At 39.6% G+C, this 16,987-nt stretch overlaps 1 protein-coding gene across 1 annotated transcript in view; it reads left to right on the top strand.

The window, feature by feature from the left end:
* The window catches only part of foxp2 (forkhead box P2), a 163,193-nt gene that overhangs the window by 125,886 nt on the left and 20,320 nt on the right, over nucleotides 1-16,987 (top strand). The window contains exons 8-10 of the mRNA XM_063006393.1: nucleotides 2,699-2,809; nucleotides 10,902-10,989; nucleotides 14,319-14,402. Of these exons, the coding sequence (XP_062862463.1) occupies nucleotides 2,699-2,809; nucleotides 10,902-10,989; nucleotides 14,319-14,402 (283 nt within the window). The remainder of the gene's footprint in view (nucleotides 1-2,698; nucleotides 2,810-10,901; nucleotides 10,990-14,318; nucleotides 14,403-16,987) is intronic.

Below are 16,987 nucleotides of genomic sequence, written 5' to 3'. Positions count from 1 at the left end.
GTTATTGATTTGGCACAGTTTTTACGCCGGATGCACTTCCTGACACAACCCTCCCTATTTATCCGGGCTTGGGACCGGCACTACAATGCACTGGTTTATGCATCCTAGCAGCTAGGTACCTAAAGGACAATTCAGTATCTCCAATTAGCCTGGCTGCCTGTGGGAGGAAACCCACGCAGACACGAGGAGAACATGCAAACTCTGCACAGAAAGGACTCATAACGGCCCACCTGGGGATCGAACCCAGGACCTTCTTGCTGTGAGGCGACAGTGCTACCCACTTAGCCACCGTGCCGCTCATCATTAATATATATCTAATATATTTTTGCCAATCCTGCTTTCATGCCTACATGTGGTGCACTTAGTTTTTTTTTTTTTTTCCCACATTCCTTCTGGGCATACAGACACAAACAGAGCGACTAATGCATATATAAACGCAACACATGCAGCCAAACACAAGCCACAGGCGTCTGTTTAAACTCTTTCATGTCAGACATCATCTAACGCGCATAAAAACTTCTTGTATTTGTCCCTATTTGGAAGAAAAGTGGCGTGTTTGTTCCTGAGGGGGTGCATGATATTTCTTGTTTGTTTGCTCATCCATACTTTATTAAGGCATGTGTAACATAACGAGGAAAAAAGCTCCCGAGGGATCTGACGACTACTGCGCTACTGAATACAGTTTTCCTGTTATACTGTATCAAAAGCGTAGAGGTGCATCTCACGGTAGCACAAACAGCCTCCTGTACTTACGGAGAGCATTTAGGGCCTGCACTTCCTGTCAGAATTACCAACCCTGCACAGCTTGACGTGTAAACAGAATACTAGATGCAGGTGAAACGTTTCCTCTGTTTATCCGCCTGATGGCTCTTTATTTGCTGCTCTGTCGGCATAAAACAACGTCGTGCATTTCTGTCTACTTGCTCCATACATTATTCAGACCCTCGCCGCCAAGTGACACGTGCATCTCTAAACATCAACTGGTGACGGTGCTGTGTAGGCAGGTTAAAGAAGATATCATCAGAGCCAGCTTGAAACTTCCAAACTGACAAAAACAGGCTCAGCCCGGAATGAAATGTAGTGCTGGAAATGAAATAAATGAACGGTTGAGTGTCTCAGGGGTTCATGGTTTTCTCCTAATGATCATCTGTGAAGCGTCGTCAAAGCCAGCTGCTTACTAACAGGAGCTGATCGATACCGACATAGCAAAGTGAAAAACCGCCAGTGAGGTTTTTCTCAAGCGTCAATACAGACTCACACAGGCCTGTCACTCATCAAGTCTGGTTCAGTTCTCAGTATTAACCAGAGGGCAGCAACTGACCAGATAGGTGTACGGTATTTGGACATTAAAAATCATGTGAAATCATCTTGTTGTCTTGTCAGGCTGTAAATATGTAGGCTGTTTTTAGTTTTGGATCTGGCCTCATATCTACACCTCTTATCTTATTTCTAAAATGCTGATGTCACGACTTGTGAGTCATGTGAGTTGCTGTCAGTGTTTTCCCTGTGATTTGGAGTTTTCCGTCTTCATACAGAGATGCTACATGGTCGTAGATTTAAATTAACCTGCTTTGTTAGTTTTTTCCTTCTTTATTTTTTTCGACCGCTCCCTGTATTTAGGGGACGCCACAGCAGATCATTCTGGACAGCATACCTGATGTGGCAATTTTTAAGCCAGATTTCTTTCCTGACACAACCCTCCTTATTGTATCCGGGGTTGGAACTGGCATTGAGACACACTGACAGGTGCACCTCCCAAAGCCTAGGCTGTTTGGCCACCCCACTCTTCTCAGACATAGCCAACCATGACTGGGTAGCACATTGGTAGTAGGCTTGCGTAGTTTACTGCTATGACACCCCAGCACCCAGCTTTATACAAACCTCAAAATCTACAAAGACTTTGAAGCTCACACTATTTAAATATTCTATTCAACTTCAACTATGTACGTCACTAAAATGATTGTTCTTTTGTTCAGACATATTAAAACTGAGGTTTGCTCATCGTTTAACAGCTTTATACTTATTAGTTATGTGATACATTTAACAGGCAACCACAAACAATGGGTGCCCAGAAGAAATATTCACAACACAAGATGCCAAGCTATTGCATTGGACCGCATGTTTACTTGTCCATTTAGTCACTCCTACCGAGGACCAGTTTATAGTATCCTATCAACCCTCTGCGTGTTTTGGAAAGCAGGATGGTATTTAAGAGTACCTGGAGAAAACACATTCCAAACTTCTCACGTAGTAATAAAATGTTAAGTTGCTGAAAAAATAAAATGCCAGGTAAAAACGGTTGACCGCCACAGTGTTCCTGTTGTTGTTAGTGTCACTGTTAATAAATAATAATAATTATAATAATAATTTTTTTTTTTATTTACATTTATGGTATTTAGCAGACACATTCATCTAAAGTGACTGAATACAATGCAAGCAATTGAGGTTTAAGGGTTTTGCTCAGGGGCTCAATAGTGACAACTTGGCATTAGTGGGGGTTAAACCGGCAACCTGCTTATTACTTATCCACTACCCTAACCACTGTTACCTTTCATTTTGTGCCAAAATGTCACTGAATCCTAGCATGTGCATATGGCCTTCAGCTATTGTACCACTTGTGATGAACCTGATGCCCCTTTTGTTTTCTCTGTTTCACTCTCAACCTCTCTCTCTCTCTCTCTCTCTTTCTCTCTTTTAGCTCGTTACATGAAGAGACTGGAGCGTTACATTCACATTCTCTCTATGGTCATGGAGTGTGCAAATGGCCGGGCTGTGAGAGCATCTGTGATGACTTTGGACAGTTTTTGAAGTAGGTGTCCATCATTATTTTTTAAAGTAAATCTGTGTGTGTGTGTGTGTGTGTGAGAGAGAGAGAGAGAGAGAGAGAGAGAGATAGAGATTAGGGCTTTTTAAATGATACACTTGAAGTTTAAAATTCTTATTATGGTGTCAGCACTTGGTGTTAGTCCCAAACAGCATTCAGGTCCTGAGGGCATAGGTTCAATAAGAAGAGTGTTCCTACGTGTACACAGATTTCTCGTCCCACCCAAACAGGCAAATAGTTGAATTTGTGTTGCCCTATAATGAATTGGCACCATGTCCAAAGTGCCTTTTGTACACAAATTGAAAGGTGTGATTGGTTAAATAGCATGGTTATGAAACATTAATGACTGTTTTATATTGAAATATTAACTTTTTTTGTATTTTATATTAAAAACATAGATTAGATAAATGAACCAGTAAAAACTCCAATGATTTTTAACACCAACATTGAAATGGTTAAAAAGAAATCATGTTTAGTTGAGAAGTGTTGAACATAGTTAGTGATTCTTCAGACTGACATCCTGTTTTGTCAGTGAGTCTGTAAGAGATTTGCTGTAAAATGTGAGAGAAAGCATGATAGGTTGATGAGGAGTGCCAGAAGCTAATGGCAGCGCGTGTAGCCACGTTAGCTTCTCACAATGGGATATGTTCAGTGTTGTCATGGTGCAGCCAATAGAGTAAAATGAATTTTTCATGCTCCATCAACAATTTAGTTAATTAGCTCATTTGTAATTGGTCTGCTTTGTTGCCGGGATGTTAGTGAGGGCCATCAAAGGAGAAGGTGTTTGCCATGCCGGAGATTATAGGTTATCACATTGCCACTTGGAGGAGAGCGCCTCCACGTCAAAGGAGAAGGAGAATTGTTCATTTGAATATTCTAATTAGGTTCATAATTAGCTGTAAAATAATGATGATGCCGGCTTTATGGTGTCTGCAAATGTCAGTTCACATAAACAGCAGTTGAAAGTGGGGACATTGTTCTTTTTTTTTTGGTTTCAGTGATTCAAAGCAACGGACGTAACCTTGAGAGATCCAGATTTAGGAATTCTGACTAAAAAACAAGAAGGGAGGAGGGGGGTGTCAGAATCAGACCATAGCATTCAAACTTTTTCAGTATTCCATCTCTATATGACTTATAGCCCCTTATTTGACCTAATTTACCTAATTGTATGACATGAACCACAGGTCACAGTTCTAATTCAAATGAAGTTGAGACAGAAAAATAAGAAAAACATCTGTACCAGACTTCACATCTGAACTAGCAGTTAGGTGAAGTCAAGAATGGCAATCGTAATGGCTGTGATGCTCAATTTGACAATGATGTGGACAAAAACAAGTCAGTTAGCATCATCACCAAGCTACCAGTGATAAAAGCCTTGGATTGCCCAGTAGCCACATATGTGAAGCCTGGACACTGAAGAAAGAGACATTTAGGCTTTTGAAAACAAGTGCATCAGAAAACTTTTGAAAATCTCATGGAGGAAGATCATGACCACTGAGCAAGTTTACAAGATTGCCAGAACACAAAAGCAGCAACTGTATGGAGCTCAAACGCTGCCATAAGTATCTGAATCTGAATTTTATAAATTTGAAATATTTAATGGCGTAATTTATAAATTTGAAATATTTCAATCTGAATTTTATAAATTTGAAATATTTAATGGCGTAATTTATAAATTTGAATTTTAACAATGCTTTTTTTGTGATTTGAACTTGTGAGGTGGTGAAATTTGCTGTTGAAAAAATTTCATTTCAAAATTACAACTTGCAATTTTCAGATTTTAAAAAATTCAGATAAAAAAAATTCAGATCTCTCAGATTCAAATCTCAAAAATACGAATTCAAGCTTGAGGTGAAACATCCGAGTTTCCCAGGAAAAGTAAACTTTCCAGAGCGATCGAACGCAGCATTTAACCAATCACAGCGCTGCCTCACCTGCGTTCATGTCTGTGGAGGAGAAATGAATCCCAATGAGGAAAGTGCATCCAAAGTTCTTCAGATCCACACAGTCAGCTAATTATTTATAGTTCTGGTAAATACTCAACGTGCTTTACGGCAAGTTTTATATTTTGCGTTATGTAACGCTGGTGGCGTGATAACGCGCGGGATAAGGTTAGTTAGCGTTAGCTAGCTTGTTGGTAGTGGTTAGCTAAGAGTTTTGCTTGGCATGAGCTGGTCTGAGTTTAGGAAGGCATGGATATTCCGTTGCTTGCACATATTAAAACGGGGAGTTCAGAAATGTTGTGAAACTTCTTTCCTGGTGTGCCGTATAGCACTTCAGAGTTCAGTCTTTACCTCATTTACCTAACACACCTGGTTCGACTCATCTGGTCAGTTGAGGTTGACACTTTGGATGCACTTACCTCATTGGGATTCATTTCTCCTCCACAGACATGAACGCAGGTGAGGCAGCGCTGTGATTGGTTAAATGCTGCGTTCGATTCCTCTGGAAAGTTTACTTTTCCTGGGAAACCCGGATGTTTCACCTCAAGCTTGAATTCGTATTTCTGAGATTTGAATCTGAGAGATCTGAATTTTTTTTATCTGAATTTTTAAAATCTGAAAATTGCAAGTTGTGATTTTGAAATGAAATTTTTTCAACAGCAAATGTCATTACCTCACAAGTTCAAATCACAAAAAAGCATTGTTAAATATCAAATTTATAAATTACGCCATTAAATATTTCAAATTTATAAAATTCAGATTGAAATATTTCAAATTTATAAAATTCAGATTGAAATATTTCAAATGTATAAAATTCAGATTCAAATACTTATGGCAGCGTTTGAGCTCCATACAACTGAACCATGTTAGATTCCCAAGGTTTTGTTACTTTGGGCATGTGATTAGGCACCCACATGACAACATTGAAGGTTATGATGGACTTGTGGACGAGGACGACCAAGAATAAGCTGGATTGACATCACGACATGGATTGCATGGATTCTAGTTTACTAGAAGTGACTCAACACAAAGGGTATTGGAGAAAGCTGACCCATCTGCACAACCAACCATCGCAAAGTAATGACGACGTAGTGACATGCCAGAAGTTCAGAAGTTACATTTGACAGGCTGCATAGTAAGAAGCAGTAAAAAGCAGCATTCATTCCAAGTGTTCAGCGGCTCCGAAACAAAAATGAAGCTCCCATGATTATTCCCCGAGTCAGACACAAGTACAGTAACTTGCACCTAAATCCCCCTCCACAAAGCCCGTGTGATCTGAGCCGGCGAGATGGAGGGTGTCAGCACGCTTTAGAGGAGCTATTGTCGTGTCAGGAAGAAGCTTTTCATGTTTTAGGAAGTGGCGTTCGGTGTGGCGCATCAACCCAGGTACACACGCCTAAACTGGTTTACATAAAACAGGTGTCAGAATCAAACGGCACCTTTGAAGGGGTTGGGATGCGGATTGTAGCTGCCGGCGAGGAATCTGCACTGTGCGTTTAAGAAACTTGTCAAGATCAGCATTTAATAGCTCTTCAGTGTTCTTTTAAGTGTTCCTCACCTGGAGAGCTAGCCTAGAGGTTCCTGGCACCTTCTATTAGCTCTGAAATTCAAATGCAATGTTGCTGGCATGTGTTTGGGTGTGTGTTGTGTGTGTGTTTCCTCAAGATATGTATATTTATGCATCACAGTGTGCATTATTCTGAAAGCTTGGAGTGCTCATGGTGTGATTCAGGGCAACTTATTTAAGGAATGTGTCAAATTAAAAGAAACGCATAATAAATTCATGCCACCAGAGTTCTTCTCTTGCATGCTGGCAAGTTTATTATTATATAAACCACAGATTGCTGACCTACTTGTCATATTAGTTTCCTTTCACACGCTTGAGAGGGAAGAAAAGGAATAAAGTAGAGAAAACATAACCCCGGGAAAAATCCAGCCAGGAGGTTTCATGTGTTTCAACTGAATATTTACAATAACTGTCTTACAGAGTATTCTGCCCTAAAAAGACAAACCACTGTGCTGACACTGAAACCGAGAGAAGAGCTCATAAATGCTATAAGTGTTATGTTTTCATACCATATTTTACTCCATAGCTTCTCTATTTATTTAGATTACATTACCAATCAAAACAATAGTTCTCCAAGTCTATATTGTCCAAATCTGGCTTATAATTAATGCCAGCAGGCGGTCCTGGGTTTCATTTCTTCTGGCCCTCTCCTAAATGAGGGTGCCAGTATTAAAAAAAATGCCAACTGTGGCTTTCTGACTGTTCTAGCTACATCTTTCAGCACTCAGACGAAAACACACAGTGACCATTGTATCTTTCCCCATAACTTTGGCAAACGTTGATCAACTTTCTTTCACTGTTAGACACAAAAATTATTTAAAATAGTGGTTACCATGACACCCATTTGTATTTCTGCTTTACAGCAACAGGCAATATTGTAACACAAGATAAAATGATTATTATCATTGAGAATAGAATTTTAATTAAGAACTTGGAGATAAGCATACCTCTCATTGCACCTGCACTTTACTGGAACTTTGTTTACTTAAACCTTAGCTGCTAATCCACTACCTCAGACCTGTCTATGCACCTATGCACCTTGTCTTATCTATGCAAATTGTCTATGCACATTGTCCTTGCACCTTTGTCTTTGTCTATGCACCTTTTTTTTTTTTGTCTTTTGTCTTGCGCTATTGTCTTTCGTTGTCTACACTGGAGATGTAATCTGACAGTGTTTCGTTATACTGTACAACCCTGTGTATTGTATAATGACAATAAAGTTGAAGTGAATTGAACTGAAAAAAATATATAAACTGTATAAAATTACTTGCTGAATATCTAGAAAAAAAATGGACAAAAGGAGGACTTTAAAAGTGGCTCCATATGTCAAACTTCTAGGGAAACTGGACCAGGGTAACTAGCCAATCATCAGTCTGAATTATTCATTGTGATATGAGGCTGCAACAGTGTAAGAATTTAGAAAATTGATCAAGGTTTGCCATAATTATGGGCAAAAGTACAGAAACAGAGGTCCCTTTATGATTCACAGTACGTCTGACCATAAACTTGTTGAAAATCCCACCTAAAAAATAAAAGGGATTGAAATATACTGACCTTACCTCTCTATGTGATCCTTTTACCTAAAATAGCAATTTTTTTGTGGGAATTTATACCCATTCAGTCAAAAGAGCATGAATATGATGGCCAAGAAAGCCTCAGTTGATGTTCCAGTTCAGTGTTACTGAGATCAGGGCTCTGTGCAGGACACTGGGGTTTCTTTAAACCAAGCTTTTTTACACATCTTTATAGACCTTAATTTGTTCACAAGCAAACACTCAGCCTGGAATGCAGAAAAGAACCTTCCCTAAACTGTTGCTGCAAAGTTTGAAGTCTCTAATTTCCTTTTTATTCCTGATTTATTACAGCTTTTGGCAACTGTAGCTGAAACATATGAATTCAAAAATTAGAAAGGGTGTCCCAGTACTTTTGTCCTTTTGTCATACAGTGTATGTGTGTATAATCACTAAATGTTTTTATACTCTGCTAATAAATCTCTGTATGATCACTCACTCAATTATACTGTTCAGGTATAATTCAGTATTAATATATTTTATATTTTATATTAATACATTAAGGTCAGTGTATACATCTATATGTGACTTTGTTTTAAATAATATTATACTATTTCTCTAGCAGCCAACTGTAAAATCCTCTCTCTCAGTCCAGCCTGCACCTGTCTGTCTTTTTCGGAGCCGAGTGTCATCAGAGCTCTCATTCCCTTTCTCAAAACAAAAATCAATATGCCTATAAAGTGACCCATAAATTACAGGCGGCCGCTGAGATGTTTGTTCAGAGCTGTTTTAGTTCAGCACCCTCTCTCATCCTCCCCTCACCTCTGTGTTTGAACTAAGCCCACCGCCTCTGCCTCATTAAGAGCTATCGGTGACTCCATCTAACCCCAATCTCTCTCTCTCTCTTTCTGACTCTCTCATTCCATTTTTTTTTTCTCATACTCCTGATTTCTTCCAGATTCTCTGTTCCACTTGTTTTTCTTTATTTACCTCAACCATATATTAAGTTCAGGCATTTCATCCATTGCAATCAGTTGTGTAAAATAAATTTTATAAAATAAAGTTTGTGCTTTCAACTGTGTGTCAACAGTTTGGGGAAGGCCCTTATCTCCTTAAGCATGGGCCTTAAAATACATGGATGGTCAAGATTTTCTAGTCCATCATCACAATGGACTGAAAGAACACAAATGTACAAGGACATTAAAACCTTGTGGGTAGCACGGTAAGGGGCATCAATAGGATGTGTCTCATGGTTAGCTGTCTACAATGTAGTGTATGCATAGTGAAAAAAGAAAAGCATAAAAGATAAGTTTTTACTTACTGGTCCTATTACTTAATTGATATAATCAGACTAAGTGGAGGTGTTCAGGTGGCATGTTGGTAAAGCACACTAGTGTCAGTGTATGACTCTCCGTGCGTGATACAGATCCCCTTATGAATCCACCTCATACAGGTTAAAAGAAGCGGCCGGCTGCTGCACACGTGTCAGAGAGGGCATGTGTTAGTCACAGCTCTCCTCGGTCAGGAGTGGAGGTATGCAGCAGTAGAGTAAGCGGGTAATTGGATATGACTAAATTTGTATCCTGCGTTAAATCAAGTCATCCAGAACCGTACTCACAGCAGCACAGACCATGATTAATCTGTTCATTTAAATGAGATGGAAAAAATGTGGCCAAATGGCTAACAAATGCATTTGTACTAAATGCATTGTGTCTCAAAAGCCCTGCACTCATTTCCAAATAGAAAAGAAAGGAAATCAGGAATGCTGATGCTAAGGCAAAAGGGAAAACTGTCTTTAGGGACGGCGACGGAAGCATCGGGCTCTTTTTAAGCAGCTGTAATTTATGACATCCTCCATACATCAAATGCATAAGATAGCATTATGAGCATTGAAATGAAAAGGGTATTTGCAACATTAGTTCCCCTCTTCCCTGTGAGGGACGTGATTAAATGATTAATGAAATGCCCTCTTTTGCATGTGCATTCTGAAACAGCAATTAGGCACGGGCTGAGGCGAGCCACCAGCCTTCCCTGCCCCTTCTCTTTTCTCTACGCTATCTCATTCCTGATTTATAATAGAGAAGATCTGAGCACCAGACCTGAAATCGTTACAAAAGCAGAAATGACCATGATGAAATGAAATGATTTGAAATGGGCATGGCTGTAATTGAAAGGGTGGCGGAGCTATTGTGCTTGCAGATGCCCTCCGCCTTGATTGGCGTGTTTTTTAGGGAGAGTTATGAATGCATTGTTATTTCGCAGATCGCTCATAAACAATGGTCGGCTGAAAACGAACAGAGGAAATGCATAACGGCGTGGTACGTGTCTGCGGCGGGCGGGTGGGGTAGGGGGTTTAAGCTCTCTCTAATGCACTAGAGGCTGTACTGTAAATGATCATTGAAGGGTCTGCAAGCTAACCTATAATTACAGGAAAGAAAGTGGCAGCTTTGGCATTTCATAACCATGTCTCCTCAAAGAGCGCTTTGTGGGTTTGTCACCAATGATAATTTAGATACAGGCTCATTACCGAACATCACAACACTTTTAAAAACCTTTTCGCCTCCGTGCGTTTGCCGGGAATAAAGGTCTATTTTAATGGCAAGCTTCTTTTGTGTCCTGCAGACAAAATCCAATCAAGGAAAATCGTCACTGACTGCATTTGCAGTCTGCTTTGGTGTTTTTTTTTTCCCTCTTTATTTTAATGAAGGGATGAGTAGACGTGTTTAATACATCGGGTGAATAATTCACCCTTAGTAGGAGGTGCTTTTTAAATGTTACTCAAGTTAAATTGCATGTATTGTTTTTCTGTATAAATGAAGAGGATAAAAACCACTTTGTAATGCCTTTTGTACGCCAACATTCTTTGCTTCTCTGCACTAGTCAGAAGTGTTCCTATTGTGATGGTAAAAACACCAGCTTTCAGTGGTTCACAGGTCTAATAATAACAAATTCTTGTTCCATTTATAGAATGAAGCATGACAATTGACATTTTTGTTAATTTATGCTTTTTTGCCATTGGTATATCTGATTGTTTTTCTTCATCTTCTTGATTTTAGGCACCTTAACAATGAGCACGCTTTGGATGACAGGAGCACAGCACAGTGCCGAGTCCAAATGCAGGTGGTACAGCAGCTAGAGATACAGGTACCATAATATGAACTCACCTATACACTATCCCACTAGTACAGCTTTCAGCAAGCCATGCACAGTAAACAGTAACAGGTGCTTTATTTCAGGGCTTCTTGACCCATGAGGGCAAAAACATGGTCCCTGGGAGTTGGGCTGGGGAGTTGGGCTGGGAGAGATAGGTTTAATACCTATTTTTGGATGTGTATTATCTTCCCTTATGGTTCAAGGTTTCAGAAAATGTTAAAGGGATGAGTGCTTAGTGCAATTGCTAATGATGCTTTTATTTTTAACTGAGCGCTCATTGCTGCTGATTTCACTGAGAGCTACCAAACTAAATCTCATTGTATAACTACAATGACAATAAAGTCTATCTCATCTTATCTTATCTTATCTATTTTTATGATGTAGGATAAGCGTATATGCTGAGAAAATGCTGAGAAAATACATTCGCTGTCCTCAAAAACAGAGAATTTATTTATTTTTGATGATGCTACACCTATACACACATTCAAAAACTCTTGATGATATGTGTGTGTGTGAATTTGTATTAATTTTATTGTTATTATTTATATGTTTATTTATTATAATTTTATTATAATAATTGTATTTAATTTATTTTATTTATTATATTTTTTCTGTATTTTTATATTTATTTTTCTATAATTATTTTTATAAATTTAATTATAATTTATAGATGTGCTAAAGGTAGAAATTTCTTAAAAAAAAAATTAAAAATGAGAAATTGGCAGTGTGATGATTGTATTAAACCTAACACTTATGTCTGTATTTATGTATGTGATTATTATATTTTTATCCCTAAAGAAGGGTCACATTTCTGAAAAAGGTTATGAAACATTTCAGTTTATTACTGTACTGTAAGTAAAAAAAAGTGGGAAAAATAACGCACAAAAATAGAATATTGTTCACAGCCCATCTTGAGCATCTCTCTGAAGACGGACACCTAGCAAGTGTCCTTGCTGGCATTTTTTAATTGAATTAGGCTATGTGAGATTTGTGCTTATTTGCTGCACTGTCCAATTAATATGCACGCATCTTGGGCTGGTCGGTGTTAATTAAATGCACGTTGCACCTGACAGAAGCTCTAAAGAGGGCCACTATTTTCAGGAGGTGGAGCGTGACATTATTAAGGAGTCATGCTGGCAAGATAATGAGTGCGGTGATTGAAGGACGTTATTACTCAGCGCTAAGGCCAGCTCTCCTGCCAGCAAAACACCATCCTCGTCTTCACACTCCTCCTGCCCTCGTACAGCGAGGGTCATCCTCACGACAATCACTCTGGAGTTTGAAAACAACACCAGTAACTTCTAACTTTCCTGATGGATTGATCAACATTTGAGGCAGACTGAGTTTTTTTAAGTCATTTTTTAAAGACCATGTTTCCATAAGAAAAATTCTACTGATAAGACGCTTCAACCAAAAAATAATTGGATGTTCATTCATTAACAATAATAATTAACATTCATTAATTATTTTATGAGCCACACCTACCATACAAATGAACTTTCTGAGTATACAAATACTAACTGTAGTTCATCTCTTTCTCTGCAAACATCCTCTGTCACCCACTTGTACCCTATTTGTCAATCTAAAGCGAACCCTTGACCCCAAACGGGACCCCTTTGTTATTTAGGTGTTAAACCAATCTTATTACTGCAATGACACTAACATGGTAATAACATGTTGTCCTGTATTGGTGTTTATCAAGAGCAGTAGTGTTGTTGGGATTTTAAACATCTTGTTGTCAATGCTCTAACCAAAAATGTAGAGCCCACAGCATTCTGTAACCAGTGCCAACTGATAACAGATTAGAGGAAGATTACCACACATTTTGCTTTACTCTCTATATGTACACCTATAACCAGTGCTAACAGGGCGTGTGTTTCTAATAAAGAGGTCAGTAAGTTCAAGCAGTGTTTAAAAATCCCAACAACAGTGCTGCACCTGATACACCCATACCTTGCAACACACTATGATGTCATTACCATGTTAGTATCATTGCAATGCTGAGACTGGGCCACCACCAAGACATCATCTGATGGGTTAGGGTCATATGGGGGTCTCAGTGTACAGGGCAACACATGGGATACTGGCAGTAATTGTATACCCACAATCTAGATAGGTGTAATAACCCATGAATGTACAAACCTGATAGGTGTTCTTAATAATGTGCTTGATTAGTGTATGTATGTATAATTAGCGTAATGTTTTAGAAATATAACCTTTAAAAAAGCTATAATAAGAAAAATAATAAATACACATGTAAATAGTCCATATTGCACTATTTTAACTAAGCCAGCCATTAGCTTTTAAGGTATAAAGCCGAACCCTATTTGATGCCTGTCCAAATGCTAGCCAAGTGTTTCTTGTGACCTTTAAAGGTTTTTCCGCTTGGCGAATTCTTTTCTATTTGTTTGCTAAGCTTTTGAATCTTAAACAATGAATAATTCGTGTTTGTATGTAAAACGACAAAAGTCAACCTTTTATTGTTTTTTTTTCCTCTGAAAACACCCACAGACCAAAGAGTCAGCGACCTCAGTTCTTACACTGTGACCAATTACGGCAGCCCTTCTGTTTTTCATCCCGCTTTTTTTCCCGCTATTTCTGTTTCCTTTTTCCATCCCTGCGTCAGTAGTAATGAGGCATGGTTCAAACCCGGGATCCTGGCTCAGTGGCAGAGTTCAGCTTGCCGTGCGTGGTCGCGGGCTGGTCTGTGTCACTCGGCGTGAGCTAGATTGATGAAGGCGGACGGCCGGGGTATTAACTCGAGCTCGGAGGGAACGAGCCGAGGCGGCGAGCCGGGGAGGCGGGGTTCGCCTGGCACTCTGTTTGTGGGACCCCTTCACCTCTTGGCAGCTGCTGGCTCCAGTCCGTCCTTAACTGAGTCCATAGGACTTTGCCTAGTCGCTCAGGACCCTCTAATTTATGGCCTGAGTAGCTTGTTACTGTCAGAGCCTCGCTGACCTAAATTCTGCTATTGACAAAAAGATGAAGTGCTATTTGTATTGCTCTGACCTCTTCCCGCCACCCGGCTCCCCTCCACAGACAACATGTTTTATGGGTGTGTTTTTTTCCTGTGTTAATATCGTATATATTTTTTTCATGTTTATCATCTGCTTTTCTTTTACAGTTACTTCTTTTTTCTAGTTTTCTTCCTTTGAGCTAAGCTGAGAAATTCAGACCAGGCATATGCAGGATTCATTACAGCCAGACAGACTCAATAACAAGATGTATGGCTTTGGCAGTCTGAGGAAAATCACTCATTTCTAAAACTGCTCTATTTTCTTTTTTTTTTTCTCTCCCCCACTCTGTCTTTCTGTTAACAGCTTTCTAAAGAACGCGAGCGTCTTCAGGCAATGATGGCCCACTTGCACATGCGGCCCTCGGAGCCCAAGCCATCTCCCAAACCGGTAAGTGCATATTGCTCTACATTCGGTAAACAGGGCAGCGGGCCGGCAAATGAGCTCTTCTAAACGCCCACATTTAGCGGCACTGAGAGAGGGAGTGAGAGGATGAGGACAGAATGGGATTTGTAATGCCAGGTTTCACTGCTCCCCATCAGCCACAAGCAGAGGAGACAACAGGCGTGAGTTTAATCACAGTCCTGATCCCAGCCAAAAAAATGTCCAGCCATTACAACCCGATGGCTTTAATACTCCCAACAACCTGTTGGCTGGCAGAAGCTGTTAAGCTCTGTCACCAGAGGAGCACTCGAATGAGAGAAGGGACCAGAGACGATCTTTTTTTGACAAACAAACAGCTTGAATTGATATTTGAAATAGAAATATGCAGCTGTACATGATGTGAAATAAAATAACCAGCGATCTGTAAACATATAAAAGATGGTAGAGTATCTGAGACGAAGTGATGCCTCCAACAGACTCATTTGGAACAAATGAATACTTTTTAGGGCCATTTCTAATGACATGGGGTCCCTATGCAACACCCTTCTCAGGGACCCCTCATGCTGTTTGGCTTACCCTGGAATTTACTGTTACATTTTAGGCATTTAGCAGACGCTTTTAACCAAAGTGACTTACAGCATACAGTCTAAGCAATTGATGGTTAAGGGTCTTGCTCAAGGGCCCAACAGTGGCAACCTGACAGTAGTGGGGTTTGAACCAGCAACCTTCTGATTACTAGTTCAGTACCTTACCTGCTAGGCTACAACTGCCCTTGAATTGGGAAGGTAAAACAATTAAAGTAATTCATGGCCTCCACGAGGTGCTCGGGTGCAGCAGTGGTAAATTATGCCAACCCGCTACATCTGGGAATCAGGGTTTGAATCCCCAGTGTTGCTATCGGGCACTCGGGTGTCTGAATACAGACATGATCGCCTTTGTCTAGAAGATGGGTGGTGTCCGAGACCCTGTGATGGATCGACGTCCTGACCCACTGCGACCCTGAACATGATAAAGGAGGTGGTTCATCTGTCCATGAATCAAAAGCTCATCAACCTTCATCCATCCAATAAAAAATAAAGCCCGCCCACATAAAAATTACCCAAAAGCAGACTATAAATGGGTACGGGGGTACACGTTTCCTGACTGTTGATTGGCACGGGTCATCAGCAATGGCCTATGGGTAAAATTGGAGGGAATTTGGTCTGGAAGATTGGAAAAGGTTAATAAATATATAGTCAGTACATGTTGTAGATGTTACTACTGTACTACTGAACTGTTGTTTGTTGAATTATCTGAAAGAGCAATTTTTTTATTATTTAATTTTGCTTATGCAGCCCTTGATGGACCCTTGAGCAAGGCCAAACACTCTCGGCTCCAGGGGCGCTGTTGAGGACAATGTCCCCACTTTTCTATTAAGACTTCTCAGTTGAAGCAAAGGTTCCTATGTTTTTTTTTGGTAGTCACAAGTCAGAAACTTAGATTTATAAGCTCTCTGTGCAGTGTGTATTCCAGCCTTAAACCCAGTGATCCCGGATAGTGCAGAACCCTAAACAGGGATCAAGACGTTTAATTTTTAGCCATAAATACTTTAAACCCTAAATATGCGTGAACTAGTGTTGTTACAAATAAACAACAAAACAAAGTAAATCATACAGCTGAACTTTCTGAGTATACAAATACTAACTGTAGTTCATCTCTTTCTTTGTCACCTACTTGTACCCTATTTATCAATCTAAAGCGAACCCTTGACCCCGAAAGGGACCCCTTTGTTATTTAGGTGTTAGACCAATCTTATTCCTGCAGTGACACTAATATGGTAATAACATGTTGTGCTCTATTGGTGTTTATCAAGTGCAGCAGTGTTGTTGGGATTTTAAACACCTTGTTGTCAATGTTTCAACCAAAAATTTAGAGCCTACAGCATTCTGTAACCAGTGCCAACTGATTAGAGAAAGATTACCACATTTTGCTTTACTCTCTATCTGTACATCTCTAACCAGTGCTAACAGGGCGTGTGTTCCTAATGAAGAGGTGAGTAAGTTCAAGCAGTATTTAATAATCCCAACAAAACTGCTGCACCTAATACTCTCATACCTGTACAACACACACTATGATGTCATTACCATGTTAGTATCATTGCAGTGCTGAGAATGGGCCACCAACCAGACATCTTGGGGGAGTTGGGGGAAGACCAAGATGTTTATTTTTAGCCTTAAATACTTTAAATCCTAAATATGTGTAAACTAGTGTTGGTACAAATAAACAACAAAACAAAGTAAATATTTGTACCACATTTATTTGGACAGGGTTCAATATTTAGGATGGAATGTGCCGTGTTTCCACCGCTTAGTAGTTCCTAATTTCAATATCCTAATTTTCCTCATCACCTCCCACCATATAAAACAGATAATCACAAGATAGAATAATTATCTTGTAGATCAGTAGCACCCTTCCAATTTATTATTCACTCTTTATTTTAATCTTCAAAACTCCTGCAGCTTGGTTACATCTCAGCTAATAAAGAAATTCAGCCTGTAATCCACGCCTGCATATGAATGAATGTTATTAATGAAGTATTGCATTACATAAAC

The sequence above is a fragment of the Trichomycterus rosablanca genome, chromosome 1 (assembly GCF_030014385.1).
Source record: "Trichomycterus rosablanca isolate fTriRos1 chromosome 1, fTriRos1.hap1, whole genome shotgun sequence".
Lineage (NCBI taxonomy): Eukaryota > Metazoa > Chordata > Actinopteri > Siluriformes > Trichomycteridae > Trichomycterus > Trichomycterus rosablanca.
This window is presented reverse-complemented; position numbering and strand designations above follow the sequence as displayed.